This window comes from Lissotriton vulgaris, chromosome 4_1, assembly GCF_964263255.1.
Source record: "Lissotriton vulgaris chromosome 4_1, aLisVul1.2, whole genome shotgun sequence".
Lineage (NCBI taxonomy): Eukaryota > Metazoa > Chordata > Amphibia > Caudata > Salamandridae > Lissotriton > Lissotriton vulgaris.
In genome coordinates, this window is record NC_141691.1 from 996,062,805 (window position 1) to 996,081,567 (window position 18,763).

The 18,763-nt window shown below is 42.8% G+C and overlaps 1 protein-coding gene across 5 annotated transcripts in view; it reads right to left on the minus strand.

The window, feature by feature from the left end:
• Positions 1-18,763, minus strand: part of PHACTR1 (phosphatase and actin regulator 1) — a 1,119,307-nt gene that overhangs the window by 576,940 nt on the left and 523,604 nt on the right. For 2 of the 5 annotated variants that reach the window (XM_086965263.1, XM_086965261.1), the window contains exon 1: positions 9,710-10,021. The exons of 1 other annotated variant lie outside the window; for it this stretch is intronic. In XM_086965263.1, coding sequence (XP_086821389.1) covers positions 9,710-9,995 — 286 coding nt within the window. In that variant the 5' untranslated portion in view covers positions 9,996-10,021. Of the gene's footprint in view, positions 1-9,709; positions 10,064-10,162; positions 10,243-18,763 lie in introns of those variants that run through there. 2 more of the 5 variants (XM_086965260.1, XM_086965265.1) reach the window with 2 other exon arrangements.

An 18,763-nucleotide genomic window follows, 5' to 3' on the forward strand; every position in this document is an offset into this window, starting at 1 on the left:
TGGTACAAAAATAAACACAAAGGCTGGAAGAGCAGGAGGATGATGGAGAAAGGACATAAAAAGATACGAAGAGTGAAGGGCGAACTGGGGTAGGGATGAAAGAAAAGGCATTATAAAAAACAGCAAGGATTGAAGACCAGAAGTAAAGATGCATCTTTATTCTTTAACAGTGTACTGTATTGTGCCACAATTCATTTTTTCCACTGCTTTAGGAGCATTGAGAGACCTTCATGCGAAACAATGAGAGACTATGAAATGAACAAAAATCAAAGGAGGAGAAAGTGAAACAAGAGAGGGAGCAAGGAATGTAAAGTTGTGTTTGGCAGGCAATTATCACAATGGCTTTCTTCAGCAAGGCCTTTTCTCCATTTATTTAAAGAAAATCAAAAGTCAGTACAACAACAAAAAATTGCAATATTAGATGTACTCATTTATAACTTTGGTACCATAGTAAATGTGATCCTAAATTCATCACACACAAGCAATACGACTTCAGACAGCCACGTCTTGCTTACACTTTTGTAGTCCATCACAGCCTAGATTTCTGAGTCGATGCTCCCTCTCGATACTCCAGAGAGCAGAAGATGAGGGAGAAGGAAATACCCAATACGCGCATCGGACGAAAATCATCCAGAATCATTAGTGAGCATTAGTGTACCTAGTAGATTGCTGCAAAACAGGCCGCTTAATTGGGGACTTTGTGAAGCCAAACGCCAAGTAGGATCTATATCGATCCACAATGATTCGATCCATCATACCACTGAACTGCTTGTAGTGTTAAGACCACAACATTATGGTTTTAATATCGAACTAACAAAATACTGAGAAAAGTCATGTGTCAGCATTTCTTCCTATAGCTACTTTAACTATAACATGAAATATGGTAGCACAAGAGCACTTCTTATATCTGGAGTACCTTGCCTACAGTTTTGGAATAGCAGGGCCAGATGTGCTTTGCACCAGATCTGGGGCAACTCCTACAATTCAAAAACCTTTAATGATCCCATGATAACCGAGGGATTAGAGTGGAGTAGGATGCATAGCCATTCATTGAATCTTTATTTGGTTTTTATAGCATAAAACCATAAAAGATGAAATCATAATACTGAACATGAAAAAGCAGAGATTGGTCCCTACCAGTTTTAGCTGGCATCCCTGGGGTTCCCTTCGATTATGCCATAGTATATGGATCCCCAGTCCCTGCCAATTTCCCTGTGGTTACCCAGGTGATTTTCCTCGCCTGGAGGGCTGCGCTCCGACATACTAAATTGGTCACCAAACTCACACCCCAAACCCCCTTACGGCACGGCTCATGGCTCAATGAGGAGGCAGCGCTGCAGGAGTTTGGGAGGTGGGACCTCATCCAAAGAGCACAGCTAGGTGATGTGTGGTCCGGGAAAATATGCTTTCCTTTCAGGAGCTCCAAGACCCCACACATTCACCTCTTTGCAACTTTACAAAGATCTGCAACTAAAACACACATTTCACAACCACATACCAGGTGAAACCTATCTCCCTGAATTACCCTATGGAGGCCAAATTCCTCATGGGCACGTTGGGCAGGGGAGGCATTTCTCAGATTTACCATACCCTTATCATCAATGCCCCCGGCACACTGTACCCTCTTAGGACACGTTGGGAGGGATGGTTGGGTCCTCTTGACAATGATGACTGGAGGGACGCTATGATGGCACCTCAAGTCATAACGATTTCCTCCAGGCTGCACCTGGTTGATACCTACTGTCTCTGCTATCTACCTCACTCTGGCCAGGTTACACCAAGCAGGCCTTCTTTCTGATCCTAACTATCCTTGCTGTTGGTACACCCCCACTTCCTTCTACCACATGGTATGGCTGTGTCTGGTGATTCAAGGACACTGGACTGCTGTGGTAAGAGAACTGGCAGATGAGCTGGGCTGGGAGTTGCAAACCTCACCTTTGATGCTCCTGTTTTGGGTCGTGTAGGCATCCGGTGGTACGAGAGCAGACAAGACGTGCCTGGGAATGGCTACCATGGTGTCTAAGCGACACCAATCAGCCAGATGGAAAAACACTGCTACCCCTGTGTTAATGCAGTGGCGGCGGAGAGTGGACTGGTGTGTGCAACAGGAGAGACCAGAGTATGAGGCCGAGGATGTCCCTCAAGGCATGATTTCATATGGGGGAAGTGGCTGGGTCAATTGGAATGAGCCTCGGACCTCACTGTATTTTATGACCATGTCTCCTATCTGGTATTCGCCCCATGGTACTTTGTACATCCGCTCTGTGCTTTACCTTGTATGTACCCTCTTGTGTCTTATTGTGCTAAACGTCAACAAAAAGAATGTATAAAAAAAACAGAAAGTGGAGAGGTCAAATTCACAACAGCATGGAAAATATCAATGATAAAACAGTTTGACAGTTTGGTCAAGAAAATTACACATAAAAAATGTGCTAACAACTTAAAAGAGGATATCAAGTTAACAGCAACTTCTAAAAAGCTAGCAACCACTGAACAAGTGTAAAGATCCAGACCTGTTTAATGTTCATTTTGTTCAGTAACAGAATATTGTTTAAGCAGCTGTTTACATACACTAGAAAATATGATAAAATGCAAAGGGTGTTCTGGAGAAGGGAAATCGCTATGACAGGCATTGAGAGAAGAAATATGTGACCAACATTTGGGAACACAATGTCATTGCTAGATCGAAAGTCACCCAAAGCCATCACTGTTGAGGCTGTAGATACCCTTTCCTTACTAGATGTATAAAGAATTGGACTAGCGTGGAGGACAAAGAGCTAAGGGGATTTGGGGTGAGAGTCTAAGGAAGCTAATCCGTATGAACTGAATGAGAAGTGAACAGGGGCAGTAAAGGAGGGGGAAAGGCACCAAATGACATACCTTTGGATGAGGGTCAGGTACTAGTGTACGTGGATTGGAGGAGGTTGTTTTTAGAGAGCTTGTATGGACTGAAGGTAGCCTTCCACAGGCAACAGTCTACATGAGAGAGTCAAAATGGAGGTAGTAATTGAGTGGTCAACAGGAATTGTAAATAGTGGGTTAAGTAAGTTATAGGGAAAAGGAAAGCATGGAAAAGTGGGTGAAAATACAACTGAACTTGGCAGGGAGATGATGGGCAGGTTAGAGTGGTGGCAGTGATTAGAGGACACGTGGGAAGAAATTGAAACACAGAACAATTATTGGAACTTAAGAGACTTGAAGACTGGAGTTGTTTGGTTGTAGGAATAGGCAGAGGGAGATAGAAGTACCCAACTAAGTGTAAGCTGGCAGAGGGAAGAGAATAAGTTTGAGGGAAGCTTTGAGTACATGAGAAACGTAAGTTGCTAAAATGAAGGAGTTGAGGTAGAAGGAAAATGTGGAAACTTCTTCAGAAAGGACTGGCAAATGGAGATATTCAGATAGAAGAAATGGAACATAAAGGAACCTGCATGAAGGGTAGGCATCATAGGAGTTTTAACCCCTTGCGTGCTCGTGACAGAACGGTTCCGTCACGAGCCTCGGGTGGGCTGTGCTGGTGACGGAACGGTTCCATCACGGCCCGCTAGCCGCGCCTGCGCGGCACGAATTCCGCGCCTGCGCTGAGCCTTCTATTAGGCAGGCGGGGCCGTCACAGCCCACCCGGGGCTCATGACGGAGCAGTTCTGTCACGAGTACGGGAGCGCCACACGGCCCCCCTCCCCCTTAGCACTGTGGCGGAATAGCCGCCGCAGCTAAGGGATTAAACCGGTGAGATATAGAAGTTGTTAAAAAGTCATGCCCACAGAACAACACTTTTTCATTCCGACTGAAACAGTAGAGGGGCAAGTGTGCTCACAGGCTGTTTCAACATCAGATGTAGGTGTACATTTATTAAATGTTTTCATAATTTCAAATACTGTCAGATACCATGTTATTGGGTTCAGAAACAAAAAGGGTAACTCCACTCACGTGGAAAATACCCACATCAGTCATGGAGTGAGCCTGAATGACAAGTGAAGTACATTCCTCCTCCCCCGCCCCCATAATGGCAGATACTAGAAGAACTAAATAACTCAACAAATAAACAACAGAATAACATACTAGGCAGCAATAACAGAGTTTAAAAGAATCCAACAGGAACCACCAAGTTAATCCTACATTTGCTCAATGAATCAAAATGGATGTTTTTTATACCTATCAGTCCCGGACACTCTGTCAAACAAATGCCTGAGGCAGAAAACTTTTCAAAGTACAATCGCCTTTATGCGCCAACAGCTAGAAAGTAGTTTGGCTGCAACTCATTCAGCAAAAGTGAAGCAGTGATGTGGAGAAACAATTTCCATCAAGCATAAAATTCAAAAAAATTAAGGGCATTCCTCTGTTAGGTTATGGAATTCATTTGGGCAAACTCAAATCATGCACAAATTTGAGTGTTGCTGAGTCGCCCTCCTCCTAGAACTGTAAATATGCTTGGTAAATAAAGGAAAGCTGGTGCTTACTCTGCTACCTCGGGCACAGGCCTGCTGTCGATACAGGAAGAGGATGCACAACAATGCGCAGTACAAAAAGTAATACAATGGGGGAAGGGCTGACAGTAGGGTGCTCCGACTGACTGTCGAGTTAATAAGTGCAGGAGTTTGACTGCTAATCCCCTCCCACAAACTGCCCTTGACTAAGACCTAAATCACTTCAATACCTTTACCCCCTGGAAGCCTCCCTTCTGCTCATGGCACGCAGACTGTAACTAATGGGTCAATGCAGTGGTTCCCAAACTGTTTCAACCCATGGCTCCCTTGACCTACTGGTTGCTGGCTGCGGCTCCCCATTATGTTACTTTATTTTGTTGGGTGGAAGGTATGCAAGATCGGCCTCGGGAGTACTTCCATTTTTCTCCCTGAAAATAATTGGGATGAAGCAGATAAAGGAATTATAATCATATATGGCCTGAAAGCATGGAAACACGCCCATTACCCCAGAATTACATTCACTAACTGAAGACCACGCCCACAGGGAACGAGCGTCTAGTCTTGTGCAGATCTAGCCCTCATGCCAAAGAAATAGAAGCCAACAGGGCCCCATTCCATGGCTTTTCGGATAGCCATCCACATAGACACACCTCCTCTTAAACGTGCCGTCTTCTCAAAGTCATGGAGTGTTCTAGATTTGTTTGTGTTGCCTGCATTTCTCTGACAAAGCATGCCAGAAGTATTTCTGTGGGAGAACCTGTATATCTAGAATTGCTGGAAGGAGGTAGTTGCATGCAGTTTAACATGCACAGATTTTACTGCAACCAAAGTAGCCATGGTCATTTTCTTTTTGGTCTGCCAAAGCCCTGAATACATATATATGCATTTATTCAACATCTGGCCTATCGTCCATAAGATGCTGGCCACATTGTGATGCTCATCAACGTAGCCCTGGGAATAATTTCTCCATCTTCGATTACATCAGTTTTAGGAATGGCAAGTACCAAATATAAAGAATATATGACTTCCAAGAAAGCCAATGATATGTTCAGGATACATACAGTTTGCCTTTTGAAGCTTTCTGTTCAATCCAAATAAAGGCAAGTGTATTTAGAATTACTATCATTGAATTCCTATTACATGTATGACTGAAATTGGGAACTTGTGTGTCAATCATTTTTTAAAGGCCTCGAGGCTGATTAACACACATATTGAAGTTTTCTTTTCTTTTAATATTTATTTTAGATGTTAAAACCATTTCCATTGTTTCTGTCTTCCTTAGTGGTTGTTGTCTGTTGTTCCAGTAAATAGAGCAGGTAGCCTTTGTCCCCACTACAAGAAACAGATTTCTAGGAAAAGGTTTTTTAGATCCAGCAGCTGATTCAATAATCATGTCTGCTGTACATCGTTTTCAGCCGCTTGCACTCACAGCAGGATGGTCCCACCAATCTGGGAGAAGCCCAGCTGACCTGTGACAATTAACCCCTTCGCTGCAATTCCGCATCAGCGCTGGGGGGGGGGAGGAGGGAGGGGGGGCAGGCCGAGCGGCGCTCGCATGCTCGTGACGGAGCCGCTCCGTCACGAGCCGCGGTTGCGCTGTGCTCATGACGGAGCGGTTCCGTCATGGCCCCGCCCGCTCAATAGAACGCACCGCACAGGCGCAAAATCAGCGCCGCGCAGGCGCAAAATCAGCGGCTCCGTCATGAGCATGCAACGGGTTAATGGAGCCTTGCATATACTTCATTTGCTGCCTTTAGAAAACTTCACTGCAGAAGTTAGACGCAGGAACTGGACAACTGGAGCAATGTGCAAATAGCGAGCGGCAAAAGATATCGGATCCCCCAATGCAACTTTATCTTTTGCTTTGGGAAACAAACGGCACAGAACAAAATGCTCAATTTTCTTTTCCGCTTTCAAGAATAGTGACATTGTTTGTGTCGAATTAAAGGCTTCTTAGAAGTTGTCAGACATGAAACTGTTCCCAGTATTAGTAGCAACACTCTTTAAACACTGTAAAAAGCCACGATGTGGTATTCTCATGTGGTAGTTTCATAGTTTTTCAGCCTGGTTAAAAGGCTTAGCTGGTTCTCTATATTCTCAGATGTATCATCTAACGCTGGTAACAGCTGTAGTAGGCCAGAGCAAAACAAGCCTAACAGTTGGCACCCTAATTAGCTACTGGTGATTCCCAAACTCTGTGCATGGCGCCCCTGGCTAGTTTTGATGGCGCACCAGGGTGCCGGGGCAAACAGATTGGGAACCACTGGGTCAATGTGCGAGTCTTACTGAACCCTTTTTTTTTTAAGTGCCATATAACACTGTATAGCAGGTGACAATGTAGAGGACTACATGGGTGGCGGCCCGCAAGAGCTCTTAGAGAAGATGACGGAATAATGTACGCCTATCACACCTTTGCTCACGAGTAACTCCTACTGGGACTGGTATTCCACAGCACACTGTAAGTTAGTCTGCCATCTTGAACAAGGCCATATTGGACAACTGTTCAATATTCAACACTGATTTTTGGTTGTGGTTTATTTCTTGTACATCAACGGAACACGGCCTTAACTTGGAACTCCAACATACTACAGTTAGTCTAGTTCGTTTGTACGTAAGCTAATGTGTTAGGTACGAAAAACGTAGCCTTTTTATGGCCAAACCGCTGTGTCTTGTAATTTGCTGCTTAGAGTAGAATGATGGTAGCGGAGCAGGGAGCAACATGAGACTCCCAGTAGGACTGAGGAAATAAATGTCCGGGCGGCTGGAGTCTGAGCCTTATCAGTGTGCGCGAGATGACATTCTGAGGTTACCCAGTGTTTCCTGATCAAAATTACCAATGATGTAGTTTATCTTATGTGGAGCCTGTTACTCCATTTAACATGGCGTCCCTGATCCAGAAAAACACTATCTCTGAAGAATATTAGCAAGGTCAGTGTCAGCGGATTAGGCAGGTCAGCTGTGCTTATCATTAGCTCACCACATTAACAAGAGATTACAAAAAACACACAATGCCATTAACTGTCATGCATTCCAAGCATTTCCGCCAAGCACTCCCATTTTTACTGGAATGATCTTAAAACAACTCCCCCACAGATTAATAAACCAAAGCTCCAGTAAAACCACAGTAGCAGGACAGCACAGTGCAAAAGCCATCAGAGAGGACCCCTTGACTTAACTGTGCTGTGACAAAAGAGCAGTGGGCCCCAATGCAAGCAAGAAAATTGGTCCTTAATCCACCAGTTTGGTGGTTTAAAAAAAACAGATACTGATTGGGGTGGATTGGGTCACCCACATCTCCAGGCCCTGGTATTCTGCACCTGCTTCACTATTACTATTACTACGCTCCTTGGCTTAACTGGACAGGACCCGCGTGTATGTCGAGGGACGGAGGCGAGCTCGCTGTAGACAACAAATTCACAGATAGTTGCATGTTTCCAAAATTTGGAGGTTCCTCCTCGGCCTCCGTACAGATGAAGCTAGAGTTTCAACCAGGGGCTCTAGCCCTGCCATTGACGAGGGCCTTTAGGAAGAAGGGAAAGGGGACGGTTGTTAAAAGCACCAAGTCAACACAAAAACGAAAGAGCTGAAGAGGGCAAACAATATCCACCCTCAACAGCTAAAAGGTCCGTCAGTAAACAATAACATTTCCCAAGGGGGCCATCTTGCTGACCTTCAAGAAATGAGGCGGCCCCTCAGACCTGGACACCAAGCACCGGGGGCCCACAAATACGTAGCAAAATACCCTTAACATCTAAGATAGTGTACACAATATAAAACAATATAGCCAGGAGAGGAATGAAGCAGCGGCGTCTGGCGTAGTACTCTGCACGAGCGCGTCCAAGGCCTCGCTCTCCATTTCTGCTTTCTGCAAATGCTGACAGCAGCGATTTAGAAGCAGTGCTATTTTCTTTCGCACAAACGGTTTCCCCCATTTCACGATCCCAAAACTGCCGTGGCCTTGTGGGTAAAAAAGCCTGGTCTTCAGAATCTCTTCTAAAAAAGAGAATAAGCATGTTTGCCACGTGATACAGAGAGAGCTGATCGAAAAGCTCACGCCACAATCCAATAAAAACCGCAGATCGATACCACCGCGGCCCAGTGTTGTGCTGACTGCACGGCAGCGTCCCCTCAGGATTCACCCCCGTGTAAAACCGCTGTCCCAAACATCAATACTCCGAGGCCGGGAACACTGTACTGCAGTAGGTGCAGGGGGGAAAAAAGTTAATGCATCAACAACACAGACATTGGAAAAACAGCCAAAATAGATTGGCAAATAATGAAGAGAAAAGCTGCAGGGGCCGTTTTCCAATTAAAGCGAATGTCAGAGACGGGCTTCCGGCTGACCAGAGCCATCCGTCCACAACACCTGCACCCCGTGGCCATCTTCACGTCCGGAACTGACCGGAGAAAGAACCTGCAAGACCCCAGCGCCTGAGGGGCTGACAGGCGCATGCATTATGCATTGAACTAGAAGGATGTAAATACACCTTCTGTCAGAGACTGACAGACACAGATCCGCCGGACAGACACACACGATTGTACCCCCTCCAGACAGCGCGCTCGGCCAAGTACAGGTTCACATAGACACAGACAGCCACACAACAGACAACTCTACACAAAAACACGGACAACTCTTCCCCTTCCACACAACACACTCAGACACGCGCAAGCTTAATTAATACAGACAGAGCAACTCAGCACACGCACTCTACAAAACAAGCACGCCACGATTGACAGGCGCAGGCTCAAAACACACAGCCATTCAGTATTTACACTCTACACAAAAACACGCACGAGCCCTATCCACCCAAATTACACACGTTGGCAAGCTGGCTCCATACAGACACACGCACTCAGACACATCCCTCCACACAACACACACTGACAAGGGGGCTGCACATATTAACGCACACAGACCTACAAAATATAGAAACACGCACATATATAACGGCACCCGCTGACGCCAGACATAACTGACCCTGCACACAACACACACACATGCACGAGTGCACATACTGCACAAGCACTTACTGTCTCACAAGCACACACATATACCCACACACATGTACACGGGCACGCCGCACACATACGTGAGGCCCATTTACACATATATACACTCCACGCTCACAAAGTAAAAATACTCGTAAACTACACAGACAAACACTGACTTTTATACCCTCAGATCAGAAACACATTCACATTCACACAAACACACGCACACACACGCGCCAGGCAGATAAACACAACCCCGCACGGCGCATCATAAATCCGCCCGCAGCGCTCACCGTCCCGGGCCTCCTCTCCGCGGCTGCAGTTGCTGCAAATGTGCTTGATCTCCTTGCCGATGTGACAGTGGATGACAAAGGACACGTTGTTGTTGTTGGTGCTCGGCTCCTTCAGCGGTTTCATCCTCACCAGATAGAAGGCTTTCTTCCGCGCCTTCCCCTGGCCGCCCGTGTCTGGGGCGCAGCCCTCCCTGCAGCCCGGCGGCGAGGGGGAGGCGGCGGCGGTGGAGGAGGCGGCGGAGAAGGAAAACATCCCGGGCTGCCTGGCGTGTGTGAGATCCGCCATCCGTGCACTCCTGCAGCCTCAGCGCCGATCTGACACAACGGCGCGCGCACACACGCACGCACGCATCCACGCGCTCACACATGCACGGGATTAGGAGAAAAACACACACACACATACAGGAGGGGCGGTTGAGGAGCCCACCCCAAGTCTCAGTGACCTCCACGAACCTGCGGCGAGAACCAATCTGAGCAGGGCGATGCTGCCAGCAAATGAATGGCACCGATGCTACACCTGTGACAGCCACGACCCTCCCCATGGCTGCAGTGCACGAGAGACAGCCCCTCGTTTTATTGCTGCAGAGATAACCCCACGGGCAAGCACAGAACCAACAGGAAGCAAGTAAGAGTAAATCTGGGACCAAGCAGTTTTTTTTTTCAGGTTGGTCAAGGGAAATGATACCCTCTGACGTGTGCTGGGCTATATCATGTTGATTCCAAACAGCTTCTTCACAAGCAAGTGAGAAAATTAAATAGTTCACAAAATCCCTTCTCCACCACTAGGCGTTCCACAATAAAATTGCGTTTTTTTCTGCCTCCTACCGCATCTGGGCAGATATTCCACAGACAGGTGTTTCGCCCAGCCAAGCCTGTCAGCCTGGGGCCTTTCTGGGGCAAGTTCGCATGATCGACCACACTGCTGCTCATGGCACCCCCGTCCCCCACATATGTACACACACAGACCCGAAGAAGAGACATACTTACCCCTATCTGCATCATAGCTTTCTAAATTCAATGTATAGAACGAGATCCCATTCAAAAAGCCTTATGCCACTAAATTCGACAGTACAAGCCATTTACCCCTGCATGTTTCATCCCAGGCACGGGGTGTGACCCTACTATATAACACCCATACATTTCAAGTTGTTCAGAAATTAGTGCACATGGGCTTTGGCAATACTCTGCGGACTCGAGTCATAGGGATGGTCTTCAGTTCTGGGGAGAGAGAGTTATGCATGTATGGTTATATATATATGTGTATATATATGTATGGTTATATATGTACACTTTTAGGAGAGGTGTGTGTTTCAGAGTGTTTCAATAAACTACACTCAACTGAAGTCTCATGGGAATTAATGTTTTTTGCAAAACATTATTGTTTTTTTTAAAAAAAAGCAAAAACTTCCCTTTAACAGAGATTTTTTTAGGGACCTTTTGTGCTTTTATCATGTATACTTTGATCCTTGCCCAAATTATCTACTGGGCAGGGTCTGTCTGGGAGAGAAAATAGGCTCGGGCATCAAAATAAAAGTGGCCACCATTTTTTAATCGAATAACTGAAAAGTAGCCCCATTGGTAACTTGTACAGATACATTGTATAGTAGGCTGCAGGCACTGTTTATTTTAATATCAGGGATGTCAACAGAAAAAAGGACCACCAGACAATAAAACCGGACGATAAACAGCCAGAAAACCGTCCCACACCCCGACCTGTCTGACCAGCCCATTGGGCATTGCCTAATACCCTATAGTCCAGTCCGACATCATTTGTGTGTATTTTACCATAGGCCAGTCTGACACTGCTACTGGGCGTGGCCCAAGGCAGTGCTTAGTGCCCTCTGAGCAGAAAGCATGGCCTTCTGCCATGCCCTGCACCCAGTCCCCCAGTTCTAACAGCCTACTGAGAATGGCCTAACGCTCCGCCTCCACTCAGCAGGCCTTTGCTTTCAAAAGTAATCATTTGGTCTCTGAACATATTTATCTTGACCTCACTACCAATTTAGGTACTGAAGGTGTGTACTTTTTCAAAGTTCATAAGTCTTTAGGACATTTACAGAATTTTGATTTAGAAATTATCATTTTGAATAAATGTCAATCGACATGCATGATGCACAATTTGACCGATATTACTGCAAAGCAAACATTTAAAAAAGTAATTGGTGCAGTAACACAAACAATTTTCTCCATGCAAAATGTTTCCACCAACTTTCCTAAAAGTGGAACATGCCATATGGAAAACTGTTGAGACTAAACCAGAATAGATGGAAGCATAGAAAGATTCACATAACGGGAATATTAATTCCATATATTAAATAAAGCAAGAGAAAGAACACATACAGTAAAGGATATGAAATAGTGACATCTAACCAAGATAAAAAAATATTAAAAAAAAGAAAAGTTCAGATTCATACCAAGATTTAATGCAGGCAGATAGAAAGTAAGAAAAATCTTACAAAAACATTGGACTTTTTATTAAAAAATGAAGCTACATAAGCAGCAACAGAAAAAAAGTTAATTAATAATTTATGCCAGAGCGAGACCTTTCAAAGATATGTTGCTACGAAATCACTTTGTGGACGAGAAAGAAAATAAAGACCAGCATCGACAAATTTGGACTGAATTTGGAATTTGCAACAAAGCAAGGTTTAATAATTGAAGCAGTTATGCGGTGTATGCACTATGGATTATATCAGATATATTATTGAGTGCCATTGTAACCTTAAATATATAAGAATCACTAGCTTTCAAATGAAAAGGAAGATCTTAGAAACCACACTTGCACTTTCAAAGACATGACATATCAATATTTTTGGGAAAACTGTGCAAGTTATTCCAACCTTCCAAACATTTGCAGTACTACAGTATAGTCACAGTAAAACAAAAAAACTGAGGCAGTGAATGTCAGCTTAAATTACAGAAACTGGAACCTAAACTTATTATTTTAGGGAAAGTGGGTTCCCATCATATCTAAACGAGGATGAAGAACTGAGTGTCCATACTGAATAAGAAACATTTTATTGAAGAGAAACTACAACTGTTATATACTGTACTTTTGAAAAAAGTGAGGAAATTATCTAGGGGTGGTCCAAAAATTTGAGAGAGAATTTTACTTTTCTAGCTTTTCAAAGAGAATTTTATCACTATTTTTTACAGTTAAAAAATAAGATGATTACTTTTTCCAATTAAACTGTTTAGGTCAGAATATATGAAACATTAGCTATAATCTAATAGGGTCTCATGTATTATTACTTTGATCAACCAAGGAAAAAGTTGATAGCATAGGTTTAAATAAGCAAATTATATGGGACACTTTTTGGCACCTAGGGACATAAACATTTTCTTCTTTTGTTAATAAACAACAGAAATGATAGATTGGCATTCTATACATGCCCGTGAAGCCCCAGTGAGGGTGAAATGCGTTGCCAATAAATCATTTGTGAAATCTAAACTGTGGTGTGCAACCTCACTGAAACTTATTTAAACTCCAGAATTCTCATATATATATATATGTACAACTAACTATAACGGAGGAATTTCAATGGTTTTGTACGAGTGTGAGGAAAAGTGTTCTTCTGTTCGGCATCATTTGTACCGGGACTCTATTGCCAGTAAGTGGGTTAATCCGGTTCTTCAAATGGCACGAAACTTATGTTTTTTTCAGTGAGTTTCAAAGGTTTTTTAAAAGATAATTCCTTAGTATAACCTAATAATTGTATGTGTATTTACCAATATATATTTCGAGTTTTGTAAAAAAATTAATCTGACATTAGTATATTTCCACATTTATCTTACTGATAAATATACACTCATGACTGAAAGACTGACCGTTTTCACTCATGTAAACACTCTTAGATGATAAACTATACACAACCTTCATATTAAAATGTGCAAGTTTTATTATACGAGGATATATATTGCTCTTTAAGGCTGTTTACTAAAACTCTTTCATTGTTTTTCATTGTTTTTACCCTTTTACTTTTAGAACGACAGACCTATTGTCCTACTACTCATCATTGACAGCATTTACAAACGCTCAAAAAATAACCCAATTTCCGTATTTATCCACACTTTAAAATAAATACAGACATGAAAATACTTTTCTGTCTGCATTTATCTGCAAAAATCAATAAAAAACATAAATCAAGGAGCCCTACTTATAATTTAAGAATATTTTCAACTTAATTAGCAGTAATTACCATATAAGTATGGTAAAAGTATGACACAGCACCTATAATACCTGACTTTCAAGAACAGCGTTCACAGTTCGATTCCAAAGTCCATCAGCATCTTAGCCCACCACTATCTCACTGTAAGTAACACCTTGCTTAATCTTCCCAACGCCCCAAATGCCGGCACACATTTCGGGGGTAGCTTTACGCTTTACAAATGCTGGCATTTTTTTAAATTAAAAAGCAAAGTGATAACAAATATTAATACGTTCTTTTTTTTTCTTCTATTGTAAACAATTGTTTTTTTTATATCTTCTATTTAGATGTTTTTAATAATGAGAATGCAAAGGACACAGTTTACCAGGTAACACTTTTTAAACTCTCCAAAGTATGTAGATAATATGGACCTTATACGTGTTTCTATGGAAATCGAAACCTTTATAGCTTCACACTTTGTAACTTTTCCCAACACGTGCACAAGTAAAACAGTTAAAACGTGAGCACGTGTAAACTGTAAAACGTGACAACTACATAGGTGGAGCCAAATCTTCCTTCCATAGACTACCAAACAACCAAAAACTATATAAACCACATCTATTGTGCGATTAGTTTAGTTTTCGCAAGTTATTTCTGTGTCGCCAATCTGTGATGCAGGTTCCCTTTTCTAGCATTGGATTCTTGTTTTGCGTCAACAAACATATTCCGGAGTTGTAAGTTGTTTCATTATGGCATAGTAGATAGTTATAATTTGTGGCTATTTGTCAATATTTAAACATTCATATCTAGAAAAAATTGTTATTGTATGTTTTTCCCTTTTTCTCTGTAACGTCATCAGCTTGTTTTCAGACACAGATAGACTGCAACAAACATTGCTCCTTTTCTGGCTCCTTTCAGCTTATATATTGTGACTTTCTATATTATAATATTGACACTGTACTTCGCTTCAGAGGTGTTGGTGACCAGTCGGCACAGACCCTAAATATTCACAATTAATGTCACCACCTTCCAGTTGTTAGTGTGTTTTCCCCTAGGGATTATATACTGTTAATATGTATATTATAATATTAACAGTTAAGCTAATCTCAGTGGAGTTCATGACCCGTCGTCACAAAGAGTAAAGATATAAGCAATGTCACCAGCTTCTAGTTTTTAGTCTGTTCCCTCCTATTGATCATATACTGTGAATATATATATTATAATTTTCACAGTCATGATCTCAGAGGAGTTTATGACTCGTCGCCACAAAGATCAAACTTTTTGACCTCCTGGAGAAGAGAAGCTCAGAAAATAATTACAGCTCAAACGTATTTCGCTATGGATGTTCTACTATCATTATTATTATTATTAGATACCTTTATTTTCCTTTTCTTTTTACTGTAACAATGGTATCAATTGTTATATTGTAATAGATTGTCCTATTGTTACAGAAGAGGAATAGGAGATTTTTCGGCTCTATCTGTAATGCAGATTAGGAAAAATTAGAACGTTCTTGATCAGATATTTTTTTCAGGGACCATATTTTAAGAAATTGCAGAATAAACAAGCATTTACAATGCAATGGTTTCGCCTTTTGAAAAGTTTGAGCTATTGGCATTGTAAATGACAACATTTGTATTTATGTGTTGGTTTTGAAAACAGATAAATAAACGGCCTTGTCATTTACAATGCCAATAGTTTAATCTCTGGCAAATGCCACACAAAAACACACAGACCCACACACACAGACCCACACACACCAACAGAGCCCCCCTCACACACACAGAGCCACACACACACAGAGCCACACACAGAGCCACACACACACACACACACCCAGAGACACACACACACAGCCACACCCACCCACCCAGAGCCACACACACCCACACAGAGCCACACACACCCACACACACACCCACACAGAGCCACACACACACCCACACAGAGCCACACACACACACTCAGGAGAGCAAGCACAGCGAGGGGGCAGGGAAGCAAGCACAGCGAGGGGGCAGGGAAGCAAGCACAGCGAGGGGGCAGGGAAGCAAGCACAGCGAGGGGGCAGGGAAGCAAGCACAGCGAGGGGGCAGAGAAGCAAGCACAGCGAGGGGGCAGGGAAGCAAGCACAGCCAGGTTGCAGGGAAGCAAGCACAGCCAGGTGGCAGGGAAGCAAGCACATGCCTATCTCGAGACCAAATGTCCCGACCCCCACGCACTATAGCAATCGGTTGTACCTTTCTAAAGTAACACAAATTTCTCAAAGTAATTTATAAGTTACACATTCTTAGTGTTTTATTTCGACACCAAAATGTAAATTTTAGACATAAATCATCACAAAAACAATGCTTATTCATGAAAATATAGTCACATTACATTTCACACATTTTTTTCATAAGGGAATTGGTTTCCACAATTTCTTCTGTGTTTCCTTTTTAAGTGCTCAATGCATTTCGGGTCATACAAGACCCTTCATCGGGAGCCTCTTTCATCTAAAAAATAACAATGCAACACAATCATCAGCAACCTTTCCATGCTGAAGTTTCAAGAAACAGTATAAAAAAAACAGTATTTACAATAATAGTGAATCTGAATAGTGTTTGCTATGTGTATAATTCCATGCTTTGAGTGTTACAAACAGACCCTTTTCCACACCTTGGTGCTCAAAAGAACATAAGAAAAAATCATGCTGATGCTTACTTGGTCCTCACAACAAAAGATTTCTACGAGTTCTGAAAAAAACATTGTATATCAACACTTACTCTCTTCATGTAACCATAAACTCTCTAAATAAACCGGTTAACAAACTATAATCTTACTGATACAAGACAATGCCCTCTTTCACTTGGTATATTCCAAAATGTCGATCTCCCCTGAAGGTCTACTCAGACTGATTACTGTGCCTGCATAAAACACAATCGTGCCAAAACCTTAGTTTCAACTATATCTCCGCCCAACAAGTCAGTGTAAACACTCCCCGCAATAAAATACTCACAAATGAAGTTTCTGACTCCTTCTATCCACTCCTCGCCTCCTTGCTCTTTCGCGGTTCTCATCAATGGTTCTGAAACGCGACTCTAATGTTCAATGAAAACAAACGGCGGACTAAGAACGGCCACCATCTTTGAACAGTAAACACGAGCTCGAACAAAGTGTAAACGCAAATCCTCACTCGCAATCTGATACACACAATATTTGCAGCGAAGCTTTACAGGGCCACAGAATCAACAATCTCAGGTGATAAAACAATAAAGCTCCATATTTACTAGCCGTCCTGAAACGGAACGCCAACCTTAACCTCTTGGATGCTAATGACAAGGGTAACTCGTCATGCACTTTTCATTGATTTCAATGGAAATTAGAGGAGAATAATAAAATGGCCTTAGCAATAAAGGGGTTAACAAGTCAGGTCCCGGGCCGCGCTGTGATTGGCTGACGTCACAGGGGTGTCCCGGGCCGGCAGCCAATCACAGCGCGACCCGGGAATGACGTCAGGGGGGGGTCTCCCGGGCCGGCAGCCAATCGCAGCGCGGCCGGGACAAAGGGGCCGGGCTTAAAAAAAGCACCAGAAACGCCCCTGAATCGCGTTTTCAAGAGAAAGCGCGATTGACAGCCTCTGTCTCCCAATGGCTAGCCTCCATTTATGGAGCTAGCCAATTGGAAACAGAGGCGGTCTGAACATCCCTACTGAAAACAAAAGTTTTCAAACTGGGAGGGGCACTTCGTGCCCCTCGCCAGTTCGAAACCTAAAAAGATAGCATTCATACATACTTGGTTACTTTAAATATTTGATAAACCCTACATTTCAGAATGTTATCTTTTAATTTCTATTCTTCTCATTTGCGGTTCCTATTCACCTTCTCCCTAAAGAATATATAAGACCAGTTCTGTATATTATAATAGTACCATCTTATATATTCTTAAGTGAGTATGTGATATGTTAGCCGAACAGTGTGCGACTTCCAAGCACTGCGGCAGAACGTTCCTGAATTCTACAGAAGACAATTTTGAAAAATAATAATGCATACATTTCTATGTAATATGGAGTCACTTGTATTTAACTATTTTTTACTTGTTCTCCTGACCTCAGATAATGTAGTGCGGGAGTGTTTGTTGTAGCACTTCTATTCTACTTTATCTAAAAGTAACTGATGCCCTCTTATATTATTAAGAATATGGGGCAACACTTTTACAAACTATAGCAGAAAAATGGAGGGTATGGCCACGCTTAACTGATATTTTCTGAAATTGCATTTTTAATTGTCATCCCTTTCATATATACAGCGTCAGTTTCTGAAGAAAGTTTATTTGTATTTGCTAAATAAAAACTTTTCAACCTAGACTGAAATTGTTGCTGCGCAACCACACCTCCCCATCAGAAAAGCAAACACCACATTATAAGTAAATAGTGCTCCTGAGAAGTATCACACCTGCAAACTTGATAAAAAAACACAGCGAAACACTGTCATTTTTCCGCTGTGATTTGTACACCACACGGCAATTATATAAATGGCCCTTAAAACATATAAAAACAATGTTTACCTTCATAATCCCTGTCCACCACCTTGTGACCACTGTGCAGAGTTAATAGTGTTACTAATCTCCCCTCTACTACTTTCTTTTCCCATACTCCTTTGGAAGTGCGTCACAAAATCACTGACAACAGTGAACCGTTCCCACCCAATAAGGAGCAAACTTGTGCTCAAAACACGTTAGCCAATAAAATGTCCATGTTGTTCCGCAGAGGAGGAAGGAATGACTGCCAAAACGTCTACTTTTAATGCTTCATAGCCAATGAACATTAAGCTTCTTAAGGTCCCGCTTGGAACACGTTACCCAATGAAATGCCCCTAATACTCCATGAAGAGGGAAGAAATCGCTGACAACACTTCTACTTTCACCAGTT